General features: G+C 54.4%; 1 protein-coding gene across 5 annotated transcripts in view; it reads left to right on the top strand.

Moving 5' to 3' along the window:
* Positions 1-15,659, top strand: part of arhgef37 (Rho guanine nucleotide exchange factor (GEF) 37) — a 35,260-nt gene that overhangs the window by 2,797 nt on the left and 16,804 nt on the right. For 2 of the 5 annotated variants that reach the window (XM_029846911.1, XM_029846912.1), the window contains exons 2-13: positions 491-1,208; positions 1,620-1,749; positions 2,897-3,316; positions 3,704-3,834; positions 4,043-4,147; positions 4,218-4,331; positions 4,408-4,577; positions 4,649-4,796; positions 4,867-4,995; positions 5,077-5,272; positions 5,354-5,523; positions 6,100-7,463. In XM_029846911.1, coding sequence (XP_029702771.1) covers positions 795-1,208; positions 1,620-1,749; positions 2,897-3,316; positions 3,704-3,834; positions 4,043-4,147; positions 4,218-4,331; positions 4,408-4,577; positions 4,649-4,796; positions 4,867-4,995; positions 5,077-5,272; positions 5,354-5,523; positions 6,100-6,300 — 2,328 coding nt within the window. In that variant the 5' untranslated portion in view covers positions 491-794 and the 3' untranslated portion in view covers positions 6,301-7,463. Of the gene's footprint in view, positions 1-408; positions 1,209-1,619; positions 1,750-2,896; positions 3,317-3,703; positions 3,835-4,042; positions 4,148-4,217; positions 4,332-4,407; positions 4,578-4,648; positions 4,797-4,866; positions 4,996-5,076; positions 5,273-5,353; positions 5,524-6,099; positions 7,464-15,659 lie in introns of those variants that run through there. The other 3 variants (XM_029846914.1, XR_003890693.1, XM_029846913.1) reach the window with 3 other exon arrangements.

Genomic DNA, 15,659 nt, shown 5'->3' with positions numbered 1-15,659 from the left:
TGTGTGTGTGTGTGTGTGTGTGTGTGTGTGTGTGTGTGTGTGCGTGTGTGTGTGTGTGTGGGTGTGTGTGTGCGCATGTGTGTGTGCGCATGTGTGTGTGTGTGTGTGTGCGCATGCGGGTGTGTGTGTGTGTGCGTGTGTGTGTGTGTGTGTGTGTGCGCATGCGGGGGTGTGTGTGTGTGTGTGTGTGTGTGTGTGCGCATGCGGGTGTGTGTGTGTGTGCGCGTGTGTGTGTGTGCGCATGCGGGTGTGTGTGTGTGTGCGCGTGTGTGTGTGTGTGTGTGTGTGCGCATGCGGGTGTGTGTGTGTGTGCGCGTGTGTGTGTGTGTGTGTGTGTGTGTGTGTGTGTGTGTGTGTGTGTGCGCATGCGGGTGTGTGTGTGTGTGCGCGTGTGTGTGTGTGTGTGTGTGTGTGTGTGTGTGTGTGTGTGTGTGTGTGCTCGCTCCACTTCCAGGAGAGAAGCTCTGAACCAATTTTCTGTCTCGCTCAGATGATCCCTGAAGGACAGAGGTGCTGAAGACGGAGACGTCCTCGCGGTGAGAAGGTTCCCACCTCGACCTCTGGTGTTGGGAACAGACAGGAAGTGCCTCCGTGGAGGTCCACCTCTGCAGGAACTCCATGTTGCTTTAGGATTTAAAAGATCTGTTGGGTGGAGGTGAGACCAGAAGCTGACGGAGACACCAGGTTGGTCCAGATCAAGACGACATGGACAAGTCAACTGAAACGAAGTGGATCATCATCTGACACCAGCGACGGTCTCCGGAGCAGCTTTGTGATTCCCAGTGATTCCCATCATGGAGGTGCCCAGGAGGCCTCAGCCCACCTTCACCTTGGCGCTCCATGAACAAGCTTCTCCTGCTCCGGTTCCCCTCGGAGCCGTAGACACGGATCAGATGGATGCAGCAGGTCCCCGGAGAGTGGAGAGCGCCGCAAATTCCCACGTGTCTCCAGTGACGGAGCCTCCACAGCCAGAAGATCCGTCATCATCAGAAGTGGAAACCAAACCCGGCGTCGGTGAGGACGGTTCCGTGTCGGAGGAGACGTCGGCCGAAGAGCCCAGGAGGAAATCTGAGGAGGAGGAAGCTGAAGGGAGGTCGGCCCAGAAGCTGCTGCTGGCTGTGGAGGAGCTGGTCCAGTCTGAGAGGAACTACCTGAGGATGCTGCAGGTCACCACGGAGACCATCCGGAGCAACCTGGGGAAGCTGCAGGTACCAGGGGAGGGGAAATACCGCTCTGTTCCAGCTCCCACAGCAAACTACAGCAAACTACACCTGAATACTGTAAACTACACCAGGCTACACCTGAATACTGTAAACTACACCAGGCTACACCTGAATACTGTAAACTACGGCAAACTACACATGAATACTGTAAACTACAGCAAACTACACCTGAATACTGTAAACTACACCAGGCTACACCCGAATACTGTAAACTACAGCAAACTACACCTGAATACTGTAAATTACACCCGGCTACATCTGAATAATATAAACTACACCAGGCTACTGTAAACTACTGTAAACTACACCAGACCACAGTAAATTCTGAGAGTAAACTACGCAGGTGGAGTCCACAGCTGGCTCCCAGAGACCAACGTGTCCATCTGTCCCCTGCAGCCGCCTCCACCTGACCTGGACAGTCTGTTTGTCCACATCGAGGACGTGATGGACGTTTCCAGCCGCCTCCTCAGCCTGTTGGACCAGGAGCAGCTCGGTCCTGGAGACCCCCTCTTCCTGGAGACGCTCTGTGAGACATTACAGCAGTTTAACCTTCTGAAGTGTCCCTGAAGGATCTCGTCCAGCTCCTAGTAGTTCAGGTCCAGCAGCTGGACCACTGAAGGACCCTGACCTGGTCTGAGAGGCTCCTTCAGTTCTGGCCAGCCTGGAGGCTGTCGCAGTCTTCGTGCTCCTACAGAAGCACCAGCAGCATCGGGAACGATGATGTTTTCGTGTCCTCCTACTGGGCTGAAAATGTCCCCACCAAAGACAGGAGAGGACATCAGGAAAGCCCTCCAAACATGATCCACCTGGGCTGGACCTTCATTCAAAACAGAGGGAGAAAAGAAGGTCAAACATCTTCGATGATGCTGCTGGTGTTTCTGAGGAACTTGACCCGGCATCGTGGTCCTGCTCAGGTGGAGCCTGGAGACGCTGAGACAGGCTGGTCCACCTGGAGGACAGGGCAGGAACAGCTGGAACGGAACTGCTGATGGACACTCCTTCAGCCCGTTGACCCATGAGTGTCCTCCCCATGAGTGTCCTCCCCATGAGTGTCCTCCCCATGAGTGTCCTCCCCATGAATGTTCTCCCCATGAATGTTCTCCCCATGAGTGTCCTCCCCATGAATGTTCCCCTCATGAGTGTTCTCCCCCATGAGTGTCCTCCCCATGAGTGTCCTCCCCATGAGTGTCCTCCCCATGAATGTTCTCCCCATGAGTGTCCTCCCCATGAATGTTCTCCCCATGAATGTTCCCCTCATGAGTGTTCTCCCCCATGAGTGTCCTCCCCATGAATGTCCTCCCCATGAGTGTCCTCCCCATGAGTGTCCTCCCCATGAGTGTTCTCCCCATGAGTGTCCTCCCCATGAGTGTCCTCCCCATGAGTGTCCTCCCCATGAATGTTCTCCCCATGAGTGTTCTCCCCCATGAGTGTCCTCCCCATGAATGTCTTCCCCATGAATGTCCTCCCCATGAATGTTCTCCCCCATGAGTGTCCTCCCCATGAGTGTCCTCCCCATGAGTGTTCTCCCCATGAGTGTCCTCCCCATGAGTGTCCTCCCCATGAGTGTCCTCCCCTCCCCAGAATCCTGCTCCGTTCTGCTCCCTGTCCTTCTCTGCTGGGACGTGTCCCCCTTCTTCTGATGAGTGTTTGACAGGTTCTTGCCTCCTCCCCAGGTGACTCCTTCCTCCGCGTGTCCCCTGACCTGGAGGCGGCCTATCGGGAGTATCTGGCCAACTACGGCAACGTCACGGTGCTGGAGAACAGCTACAAACAGAAGGAGCATCTGTGGAACCAGATCGTGGGAGTCGTCAAGTCCTCCGCGTACGTTGTTCCCTGGTCGGGGGTCCGGCCTGTGCTGGAGGCTGACGCTGCTGTCTGCTCTTCCCCGTCCAGGCCTGAGGTCAACGCCACCTCTCTGACCTTCTTCCTGGTGATGCCGGTGCAGCGAGTCGCCCGCTACCCGCTCCTCCTCCAGACCATCCAGAAACACCTGGGCGGGGGTCACCCGGGGGCGGGGCTGCTGCAGCGGACGGTTCACACCTCCATCGCCATCAACTGCAGCATCAACGAGTACAAGCGCTGCAGAGAAGTCGGTCAGATCCTCCGTCGGGGTTAAGGTCAAGGGTCGGGGTCAAGGCTCGGGGTCAGAGTCGGGGTTTAGGTCAGGGGTCGGGGTTAGAGTCAGGGGTTAGAGTCAGGGGTTAGAGTCAGGGTCAGGGGTCAGAGTCAGGGTTAGGGTCAGGGTCGGGGTTAGAGTCAGGGGTTAGAGTCAGGGTCAGGGGTCAGAGTCAGGGTTAGGGTCAGGGTCGGGGTTAGAGTCAGGGTCAGGGGTCAGAGTCAGGGGTCAGGGTCGGGGTTAGAGTCAGGGTCAGGGGTCAGAGTCAGGGGTCAGAGTCAGGGTCAGGGGTCAGGGCCGGGGTCAGGAGGCCTCTTCCTCCCTGCAGCTCCTGCACTCAAACAGCTTCCTGCTTTGGTTTCAGCTGACAAATACAAGAAAACAGAACAGCTGAGCATCAAGGACAAGATCAACCGGATCAGCACCCACAGCATCGCCAAGAAGACGGCCAGGATCAGCCAGCACCTGAAGCACGAGGCCGGACTCACGCCAAAGGTGGGCGCCACGCCCGGCGGGCGCTCGCTGGTCGCCACGCCCAGCGGCCGCTCGCTGGTCACCACAGGAAGCTGCAGATGTTTCCTCTGTTAGTGGTGTAACAGTCCTGAAGGGGTTCTGTCTTTGGTGTCGGACCTTCTCCTGGTCGGGGCTCCTTCCTGCTGAAGGTCCGACTTTAACCAGGCTCTTCATTTCTGGTGTTCCTCAGCTGGTGGATGAAGAGTTCAATGCTCTGGAAGGGTTCTTTTACGTTCTGGAAGACGGGATCCTGCAGCTGCTGGAGAACGTGGAGCTGTACCTGCAGCACCTCCAGGTAGGACATCACCTGTGCCGAGCACGCTGCCGCTGTTCCACCGTTAAAGCGCTCCCGCGTGGTTCTGCAGCGGTTCCTGTCCTGCAGAACGGAGGAGTTTGACCTGGACATGGACGGAGAGAAGGAACCGATTTGCTTCAAAGAGATCAGCACAGCTCTCAGACAGTGGATCCTCCCCGCGTTGGTGAGTCTGCTCAGCGATGATGACGATGATGATGAAGAAACGCGGCTCAAGCAGAAACATCTCTGCTTCCACGTAGGACAAGAGGATGAGGACGCTGATGCTCAGACCGCTGCGTGTGCTCCGGGACCTCCTCAGGGGTCCCAGGAACCTGATCAAGAAGAGGCTGGACAAGCTGCTGGACTACGAGCTGCTCAGTGAGAAGTCCAGCCTGAGCTACGAGGAGCAGGCGGTGGCCAACACCTACAGGTGGAGACCACGAGGGTGCACACGCACACCACAGCACAGGTGACTCTCTCTGACTCCGCCTCCTCTGCCAGGACCATCAACACGCTGCTCCTCAACGAGCTTCCCCGGTTCAACGGTCTGGCTCTGCAGATGATCTGGAGCATGTTGGGAACGTTCAGCTGCCTCCATAAAGATCTGGCCGCAGACATGGAGCAGCTCTTCCACAGCTTTGCCCGGCAGGTGAGCGTCCCGGCCAGGTAGGAGGCCTCCTCTGGCCCGCACTACTCTCTCTTCTCCTTCTCTTCTCCAGCTCTCCCACAGCTCCCTCAGCCCTCCTGCCTTCTGGCAGTGGGCGGAGTCTGCGGTGCTAGAAGGTGCGAGGAGGTTGGAGACGCTGTGTCTTAGCGTGCAGGACACTCTCAATGCACCTGTGGTCCAGGTGAGGGTGCACGGACAGGACGGCTTGATTGAGCTCATTCGTGATGTTGAGAACTTCAGCCTCCGGCGTCTCTGTCCTCAGCCTCTGAGTCCGTCCTCTCGGCACCGTCTGAAGCAGCTGACGGACAAACACGGTTCTGGACAGATCTACCAGGTGAGGGGGACCGTGGCGGCCGGCCGGGACCTGGACCTGAACCTGGCTAAGGGGGAGCTTGTGGCCGTCCTCGGGGAGGCGGACACGCGCGGAGACAGACGCCGGTGGCTGGTGGACGCTGGAGGTGAGACGTCGGTCCCTCCGCTGTGCTCGAAACCGGAACCAGAACCGGAACGTCACCGAGCCGCTGTGTTTATGGCTGCAGGCAGAAGAGGCTACGCTCCGTCTTCAAAGCTGATTCGCTATCACCAGCCAGCAGAGGAGCCGCCCCCCTCCCCACACCTGAGCCCACCTGGCGGGCCCACGGGGGTCAGGAGGCACTCCTACACCCCAGAGGTCCGGTCCCCGGCGCTCCCGGCTCCGCCCTGCTTCCAGGTGACGAGAGCACGACTCCCGGTCCTCCGCCCCCGCGGCTCCGTAGGGGTCAGGTGACCCGCGGGTCTGGTCCCACTCAGACTAATGAAGCATCAGATTCTTTTCTGGTCAGTTCACTCCACGTCGTCAACATACAGATGAAGCAGAAGAGCGTTTGAGCTCCAGCTCATCGAGCCGTACGACTAAAATACAAACAAGTAAAATAAAATAAAAATATAAATAAGGTGCCAAAAACAAGAATCTACATACGTGAGGTGGGTCGCTAGAATCCAGTCAGGTTCCTTGTTTTTCCCTCTTTGTGCAAATTTCAAGGGTTTGTGGAGGGGGGGGGGGGGGCACCTGTGGGGGGGCAATTGTATTTCAGCAGAGTTCAGGTCAGGGGTCAAGGGTCGGGGGTCAGGGGGGCTCAGCATCCTGAAGGAGCCTCTGTTCAAGAGAAACAGGGTCTCTTCTAATGCTGATGAGAGTGAAGCTCTTCCCTGGTGGAAGATCTTTGGCAGCGTGGTCTTGTTGTCATGGCAACAGCGTGAAGGTGGGGCCCGACACTCTGATCTCAGTGACCACTGTCTCCTCCAGGTCTTTGCAGCCTTTGACTTCACCGCCAGAGGAAAACACGAAGTGTCCGTTGGTGCCGGGGAGCCGGTCCGGGTCCTGGAGCCTCGGGACAAACGCGGGAACGCCGAGTGGAGCCTGGTGGAGGTGAGAGGGGGCCGCAGGGGCTACGTGCCCTCCAACCACCTCACAATGCTGCCCCTGTCCCCACATCAGCCATTCTGAGGGGGCGGAGGGACGGAGGGGGGTCAGGGAGCAGGGGTGACGTTCCATCCCATCATCAAAGCTCCTCCAGCAGCTTTCATCTTTAAAATCAGGAAAAGCTGTGATTGGGATTCAAAGGCTGCTGGAAAACTCAGTAATGTTTGAATGTTTGTGCCACAACTGCCGACCCCTCTGACAGGAAACGGCCACGTGCGCTCTGTTGGACACGTGCGCTCTGTTGGACACGTGCGCTCTGTTGAAGCTTTCAAACGGTTGTTGTGGCTGAGGAAGCGCGGCGGCGCCTGCTAGCCCGCTAAGCTAGTCAACTACTGTCCAAATATAATGTGATGCACCTGTGTTCCTATGGATGCAACACGCTGGGAGACATGAAGGAGCTCCGGCTGTGTTGCTCATGAGCACTGCGGCACATCCTGAATGTCTGGAAGAAGGTCTGAAGAAGAAGATTTTGATTTGCACTAAAAGCTGAAACCTCCAAAAAAGCGTTTAGAAGCTTCGGCGTGAAACAGCAACAGGTGGTCAGAAGAGGGGAGGAGCCTGCCGGCCAGAAACAGCCCGGTTTGACCCCGGGCTGGTCACTAGGTGGCGCTGTCGCCGCTGGCATCTCGGGTGGAAACGGGTCAGATGATCATCTCAGCTCTTTTATGAAGGAAACCGTTTATGAAAGTTCAGATGATTCACTGGACAGAAGTGACCAATGAAGATTAAATCACTTTACTGCCGCAGGAGTGTGTGTGTGCGTGCGTGCGTGCGTGCGTGTGTGTGTGTGTGTGAGTGAGAACGATGCTGCTGCTTCTGTTTGAAGACCTCTATTCTAACTTTCTTCTCTATTCTAACTTGTAATAAATGTGTAACAGATTTTATTGACATTTCTGAACAATCATGGTCTAAATGACGCCTGTGACAGGGTGTCATGTTAACTCCAACCGCTAGAGGGCGGCAGAGACCAGGCTAGCTGTCTGCTGGTGTGTGACACACCTGTACCGTGTCTGTATTATTGAAAGGCCTGAGAACGCGCACATGCGTGAGTGTTTAACCTGTGCACTGTTGGTGTTTCTGTGTTTGTGTTCAATTGTGACCGGCCAGAAGGAAACTCACACACACACACACACACACACACACACACACACAGTTGGTGGCTTTAATAAACGAGAGAACCTAATCAGTATTTGTGTTTCCCTGATTATCCTTGATGTTGTTTACTCTATCAACATGATCCGCCTGATCTGTTTGATCCAAACTTTGATCGAACAGCCTCTGGATCTCCCCGTCACATGATCCCAAATGGGCGTGATCTGTGTTTGCTTTGGGTTTACCCAGGAATCTGCCCCTCTAACCCCACCTGGGGGAGGAGCTCGGCAGCAACAATGGTGGCTCATTCGGTCAACGCGTGTTGGCCACTTCACACCTTTATGACCCCCGTGATCACGTGTTCTGGGTCGTTTACGTGTGTGTGTGTGTGTGTGTAACTCTGATATGGATATAAATAGCTTCCCAACAAACTAAAGACGAGCTATAAATATGTGTGTCAGAGGGTGCCCCTGGTGGGCAGCGGGGGAACAGCAGGTATTTGATAAATGCATCCATATTCTGTGTGTGTGTGTGTGAGTGTGAGAGTCTTTGAGATGGCAGCTGATGTCTGAAACAGTGGGTCAGATTGTGTCAGATGTGAAGGTGCTGGGATGAGACACACACAGTTAAATGTGTGTGTGATGTGCGGCCATGTTTGTCTCTGCACCAACAGGTGTGTGTGTGTGTGTGTGTGTCCATCGATGTTCTGCAGGGGATCGTTTATGGGCGGATCCACCAGTGCTGTCCTGAAGGACCCACATGATCATGATGATGATGATGCAGTTTGACATGTGGAACGGTATTAACACGTCCAGCCGCAGCCTGCTACTGTGTGTGTGTGTGTGTGTGAGTGTGGTTGGGTGTGTGTGTGTGAGTGTGTGTGTGTGTGTGAGTGTGAGTGTGTGGTTGGGTGTGTGTGGGTCGGTGGGTTTGTTTTACCAGTAAAGTGGGGACCCTTTTATGACCTGAGGACATTTCGTCTGGTCCTCACAGCTTCACAGGTGTGTTTGAGGGTTAAGACTTGGTCTGAAGGTTCAGTGGATGGTCATCGTATTGTTGTCATAGCAACAGTGAAGAAAGGGCAATGTGTAGGTTTGACAATGCGGGATGACAACAACATGCTGCTGCACCAGTCAGAGAACCAGTTTGTAAGTGTTGTTCAAGGTCACGTTGTGGTGACGCGTGAAGAACACGGGTGTGTGACCATCCCAGGAGGACGTGCGTGACCATCCCAGGAGGACGTGCGTGACCATCCCAGGAGGACGTGCGTGACCATCCCAGGAGGACGTGCGTGACCATCCCAGGAGGACGTGCGTGACCATCCCAGGAGGACGTGCGTGACCATCCCAGGAGGACGTGCGTGACCATCCCAGGAGGACCTCCGTGACCATCCCAGGAGGACGTGCGTGACCATCCCAGGAGGACCTCCGTGACCATCCCAGGAGGACCTCCGTGACCATCCCAGGAGGACGTGCGTGACCATCCCAGGAGGACGTGCGTGACCATCCCAGGAGGACGTGCGTGACCATCTCAGGAGGACGTGCGTGACCATCCCAGGAGGACCTCCGTGACCATCCCAGGAGGACGTGCGTGACCATCCCAGGAGGACCTCCGTGACCATCCCAGGAGGACGTGCGTGACCATCCCAGGAGGACCTCCGTGACCATCCCAGGAGGACCTCCGTGACCATCCCAGGAGGACGTGCGTGACCATCCCAGGAGGACGTGCGTGACCATCCCAGGAGGACGTGCGTGACCATCCCAGGAGGACGTGCGTGACCATCCCAGGAGGACGTGCGTGACCATCCCAGGAGGACGTGCGTGACCATCCCAGGAGGACCTCCGTGACCATCCCAGGAGGACCTCCGTGACCATCCCAGGAGGACGTGCGTGACCATCCCAGGAGGACGTGCGTGACCATCCCAGGAGGACGTGCGTGACCATCCCAGGAGGACGTGCGTGACCATCCCAGGAGGACCTCCGTGACCATCCCAGGAGGACGTGCGTGACCATCCCAGGAGGACGTGCGTGACCATCCCAGGAGGACGTGCGTGACCATCCCAGGAGGACGTGTCCCAGGAGGACGTGCGTGACCATCCCAGGAGGACGTGTCCCAGGAGGACGTGCGTGACCATCCCAGGAGGACGTGCGCGTGACCATCCCAGGAGGACCTCCGTGACCATCCCAGGAGGACGTGCGTGACCATCCCAGGAGGACCTCCGTGACCATCCCAGGAGGACCTCCGTGACCATCCCAGGAGGACCTCCGTGACCATCCCAGGAGGACGTGCGTGACCATCCCAGGAGGACCTCCGTGACCATCCCAGGAGGACGTGTCCCAGGAGGACGTGCGTGACCATCCCAGGAGGACGTGCGCGTCACCATCCCAGGAGGACGTGCGTGACCATCCCAGGAGGACGTGCGTGACCATCCCAGGAGGACGTGCGTGACCATCCCAGGAGGACGTGCGTGACCATCCCAGGAGGACCTCCGTGACCATCCCAGGAGGACGTGCGTGACCATCCCAGGAGGACCTCCGTGACCATCCCAGGAGGACGTGCGTGACCATCCCAGGAGGACGTGCGTGACCATCCCAGGAGGACCTCCGTGACCATCCCAGGAGGACGTGCGTGACCATCCCAGGAGGACGTCCGTGACCATCCCAGGAGGACGTGCGTGACCATCCCAGGAGGACGTGCGTGACCATCCCAGGAGGACGTGCGTGACCATCCCAGGAGGACGTGCGTGACCATCCCAGGAGGACCTGCGTGACCATCCCAGGAGGACGTGCGTGACCATCCCAGGAGGACGTGCGTGACCATCTCAGGAGGACGTGCGTGACCATCCCAGGAGGACGTGTGTTCCAGGTACAGTCGTGCTCACCAGGTCCAGATGAGAACAGACGGGGTGTGTTGGGCTCCACCATCTGCTGGAGCTCAGCGCTCTGCTGGATGTTGTGCTGATGGTCCATGAACAGCAGCAGAGTTCTGGGGTGAAGCCTGGACGGTGGAGAGCTTCACTCCCATGGGGCTTGTTGTTCACAGCCTTGCAGATGAATCCCAGTAAAGCTGGAGCCCAGTGGGTTGTCCTGGTCCCACGCTGAAGGTGTAGAAGAGCTGCTGGACCACCTCAGGAGCAGAAGGAGAACTTCTGTGGGGGTCACAACGGGGGTTGGAATCTAATGTGGATGTGGTCCGAGGCCCGTCTCCAGCTGCCCGCTAGCTCCCTCTAGAGGCCAGAGCTTGACAGCTGGTGGTCAGGATGGTTTACAGCTTTTTCACACCTGGAGCAGCTGAAGAACATCTCAGTTCCTGGTGGACACAGCAGTTCCACCAGGACTGGAGGCGTCCGGTGTGTGTTTCTGTGTGACTCCAGGATGGAGACGTTGGAAACGTTGCTGAGACTGATCAGATGTTGATGAATGCTCCTAAAAACTGCTGAAGCGTTTGGGCTCGTTCTTCCACGGAGGAACCTTCTTTTCTTTTGATGAAAGAGCTTTGATGGTTCCTTGGATTCAACAGCAAACTGCAGATTTATTGTGTTGATCTAAGCTGACAACTCTGGAGGCTCCACAGACACACGTCTGCTTCTCCACTTTACCACAGCATCCAAAAGGTGTTTTTGTTGTCCAGCTGGGGAACGGTTGCCGTGGAGACACTGGTCCAGTTATGTTTTGGACCTGGATTGTGACGGTTGTTTCCTCTGCTCACTTTCATGCCTTTAAAGTGAATTAACGAGGGGAGAAAAGTGCCACAAAACCATCTGGGAGGGGAAGTTCATCCCTCAGGGCCGCCTGTCGTCCCACCCGTCACCTCCAGGGGCGACGGGAGGGGTAAATCCCAGGCATGTGGGCGTGTGTGTGCGTGTGTGTTTTCCAAAACATCTAAAAGCAGCAATAAATACTAGGAGGCGACCTCAGTCAACAGTAGAAGACAGAAGGTCGGTTCCTGCGACTGTTTGAGGCTCTTCTGAGCTCTTCTGTGGACCCTCATCTCTTGATTCAGGAGACAAAGACCAGGATGTCCTGTCTGGAGAAAGGTTCTTCTTCACTCCTCTGTGGGTTCCTCATGTTTGTCAAAATGCTGGTTTGAGTGGAGCGCTCATCCGTCCTCCTCGTACAGAGGTGCTGATGTTTGAGAAGGTTCAAAAACCTGCAGCTGAAGTCAGAAGAGACCAGTCGGTGACGTGAAGCCTGGACTGCTGATGGCAGGAGGACAGTCGGGGTCAAAGGGCGGACGCAGCGATTGGTCACATGTTTGACCTTCAGTTCTGTGGCCAGATGCTGATGCTGTAATCCACATCTGGCGAACTCTTCATCATAACTGTTCTACATCATCTCCATCTGGAGCAGAATTAAAGCCACACACGCAGATAAAGTCTAGTAAATAATCTACAAAACTACAAAAGCACCATGAAAGGGATTTAAAATAACCTGACTGGGATGGAGGGATGATGGATGGATGATGGAGGGATGATGGATGGATGGATGGATGGATGGATGGATGATGGATGGATGATGGATGGATGGATGGATGATGGATGGATGGATGATGGATGGATGATGGAGGGATGGATGGAGAGATGATGGATGGATGGATAATGGAGGGATGGATGATGGGGGATGGATGATGGAGGGATGGATGGATGGATGGATGATGGAGGGATGATGGATGGATGGATGATGGATGATGGAGGGATGATGGATGATGGATGGATGGATGGATGATGGAGGGATGATGGGATGGATGGATGGATGGATGATGGGATGGATGGATGGATGATGGAGGGATGGATGGATGGATGATGGGATGGATGGATGGATGGATGGATGATGGAGGGATGGATGATGGGGATGGATGGATGGATGGAGGGATGATGGATGGATGGATGGATGATGGAGGGATGATGGATGGATGGATGATGGATGGATGGGTGGATAGATGGTTGATGGATGAATGGGTGGATGGATGGAGGGATGGATGATGGAGGGATGGATGGATGGATGGATGATGGAGGGATGATGGGATGGATGGATGGATGGATGATGGAGGGATGATGGGATGGATGATGGATGGATGATGGGGGATGGATGATGGGATGGATGGATGGTTGATGGATGATGGAGGGATGATGCCTGACAGGCGTGTGTGTGTGTGTGTGTGTGTGTGTGTGTGTGTGTGTGTGTGTGTGTGTGTGTGTAGCATGTTACAGGATGTCTTTCAATTTCATCTTAGAATTAGAGTGTTTGACCTTTCACACCAATCCCTGCACTACCACACACACACACAGACACACACACACACACACACACACACACACTTGTACTGGAGCCAGGTGGTGCCATGTGTGTGTGTGTGTGTGTGTGTGTGTGTGTGTGTGTGTGTGTGTGTGTGTGTGTGTGTGTGTTCTTGTACTTGTTACCAAGGTAGTTTTCTCTGTCAACTGGACTGGGTTTCTTCTCTTGAAGACGTTTCGCCTTCTATCCAGAAGGCTTCTTCAGTTCTGAAATCGCTTGGGAGAGAGCTTGAAAATATATAGCCCCTGTGGACCATTTGCATGCTAATGATCCGGGTGGTCACCTGAGAGTCGTTAGCAGGGTCGTTGGTCGGGTCGTTCACCTAGTTTCTGTTGAGGTGTCTCCCCTTTGTCTGCTGGGTCACATGGTGATGAGTCACTGGGTCTCCTGGAATGGTGTGAATGTTTGTTTTGCTGTTGGAAGGAGTGGAGGACTGCATTGTATGTGGGTGATAGGAAGTGCCTCAGGCCACCACCTCTGTTCAAGGATGGTTTCTCCAATTTAACATGGATAGCTTCCTTAACCCCCCTTTCAAACCAGCGGTCTTCTCTGGCCAGTATCCTTACTTGGCTGTCCTCGAAGGAGTGCCCACTCTCCTTTAAGTGTAAGTGGACTGCTGAATCCTGACCCGAAGAGGTGGCACGTCTGTGTTGTGCCATTCTTCTGTGGAGAGGTTGTTTGGTTTCCCCAATGTACAGTTCCTTGCATTCCTCCTGGCACTGTACAGCATAGACAACATTACTTTGTTTGGGTCTTGGTGTCTTGTCCTTTGGGTGTACTAACCTCTGTCTGAGAGTGTTGCTGGGTTTGAAATGAACCGGTATGTCGTGTTTCTGGAGGATCCTCCTAAACTTCTCCGAGACTCCAGACAGGTAGGGGATGGAAACGCTGCGACGTTTGTTTCTCTCCTCCTCTCCTTCGCTGAGGTCTCGCTTTCTTGAGGTCCTGGTGAAGGCCCAGTCTGGGTAGCCACATGTTTTGAGAGCTGTCTTAATGTGGTCCTGTTCCTTCTTTCTGCCTTGGGATGTGGTGGGTATTTCTCTGGCCCGGTGTTGGAGGGTTCTGATCACTCCCAACTTGTGTTCCAGTGGATGGTGAGAGTCAAACTGGAGGTACTGGTCAGTATGTGTAGGTTTTCTGTAGACTTCGATGGTGAGATTTCTGTCCTCAGTGATCTTGACCGCGCAGTCCAGAAAGGCCAGACTGTTTCCTTTTACATCTTCCCGGGTGAATTTTACATGTTCGTCTGTTTCGTTGAGGTGATCGGAGAAAGCTTCCAATTCTTGTGTTTGAATTTTGACCCAGGTGTCATCAACATACCTGAACCAGTGGCTTGGCGCAGTTCCTGTGAAGGATGTCAGGGCCTGGGATTCCACCTTCTCCATGTATAGGTTGGCAACTATAGGGGATACTGGTGAGCCCATGGCACAGCCATGTTTCTGCCTGTAGAAGCCTTCTCTGTACTGGAAATAAGTGGTGTTCAAACACAGGTCCAGCATGGTGCAGATTTGGGCCGGTGTTAAGGTGGTTCTTTCTGTAAGGTTCTTGTCCAATAGAAGGTGCTTGTGGATGGTGTCTATGGCGCTGGCGGTGGGGATGCACGTGAAGAGTGACGTGACATCATAAGATACCATAGTCTCTTCTGGAAGTAGTGTGAGTCCAACGACTTTTTGAGCAAAGTCTTGGGAGTTTTTGATGTGGTGTGGGGTCTTGCCAACCATGGGAGACAAGATGGAGGCCAAGTATTTGGAAATGTTGTAGGTTACAGAATTGATACTGCTTACTATGGGTCTGAGAGGGGTCCCTGGTTTGTGGATCTTGGGCAATCCATAAATGCAAGGGGTGGTTTCTCCTGGATATAGACGGTAGTATTGTGGTCTGTCAATGGCTTTATCCTTTTCCAGCTTCTGTAGTAAGTCTACCACCTTCTTCTTGTATGAGCTGGTGGGGTCCCGCTTGAGTTTCTCATATGTGGCGGTATCTGTCAGGAGACTGAGTATCTTGGTGTCATAGTCAGTGGTATTAAGTACGACCGTGCACCTACCTTTGTCAGCTGGTAAGATGGTGATGTTCTTGTCCTTGGCTAAGGATGCAATGGCCCTTCTTTCCTCATTCGTGATATTGGAGGTGGGAGGTTTTGCACTCGCAAGAGCGGCTGTTACCTTGAGTCTGATCTGTTCTGCTTCTGCTTCCGGGAGTTTGTTGTTTCTGATGGCAGTCTCAGTGGCTGTGATGAGTTCGACAGTCGGTACCTCTTCAGGGGTGACTGAAAAATTCAAACCTTTGGACAGCACTTCCTCCTCGGTTTGTGTGAGCTCCCTGTCTGATAGGTTTTTTACCCATTTCTCCCGTTGTGAGTCAGACAGGGATGTGTCATGGTTGGAGAAAGGGTTGGTTCCGCTGGGGTTGTGTTTTGCCAGTAGGGTGGTGAATTTTCGGATCTGACGTTCCTTGGTCCTGGTGTGTTGGTTGTACTGAGTCCTGGAAACGAGTTTGGCTATTTCTTCCATTACTTCAGAAGGGAGCAGTAGGTGTAGTTCCTCCCTTCTTTCGTCTAACTTAGCTTCCAGGGTGTTTATGGTAAAGTGGATTTGTCTGATCCTTTCATTGAGTAAGCGTTTTTCCGTCATGTGAAGAATTACCTGGGCTCTGTGTCCTTTTACTGTTGATCTGATGCGTAGACAGGTGGGAGTCATCTTCTGCTGTCGACATCTGAGGTTGTAGCGGAGGTGGTTCTTAAAGTCCGCTAACTTCTTGGCTGTTTTCTCAAGCTCTCGCACCAACCGAAGGGTATCTTTCCCAAAATGTGATGCAAGATGTCTGTGTAAATTCAACAAATGTACTTGTTACATACTGAGTACCAAAAAAGTCATTCTGTTTAAAGTGGACATTTTGGACATTTTGGACATCTTGTCTGGTCCTCACAATGTCAAAGAAGACCTGGATTGAGACCTGGGTTTAGGACAGGGTCAAAGGTCAGGGTCAGGGCATTAGTTG

Source organism: Takifugu rubripes, chromosome 14 (assembly GCF_901000725.2).
Source record: "Takifugu rubripes chromosome 14, fTakRub1.2, whole genome shotgun sequence".
NCBI classification, from domain to species: Eukaryota; Metazoa; Chordata; class Actinopteri; order Tetraodontiformes; family Tetraodontidae; genus Takifugu; species Takifugu rubripes.
The sequence above is the reverse complement of the archived record's forward strand: the minus strand, read 5'-3'. Positions and strand labels throughout refer to the sequence as shown.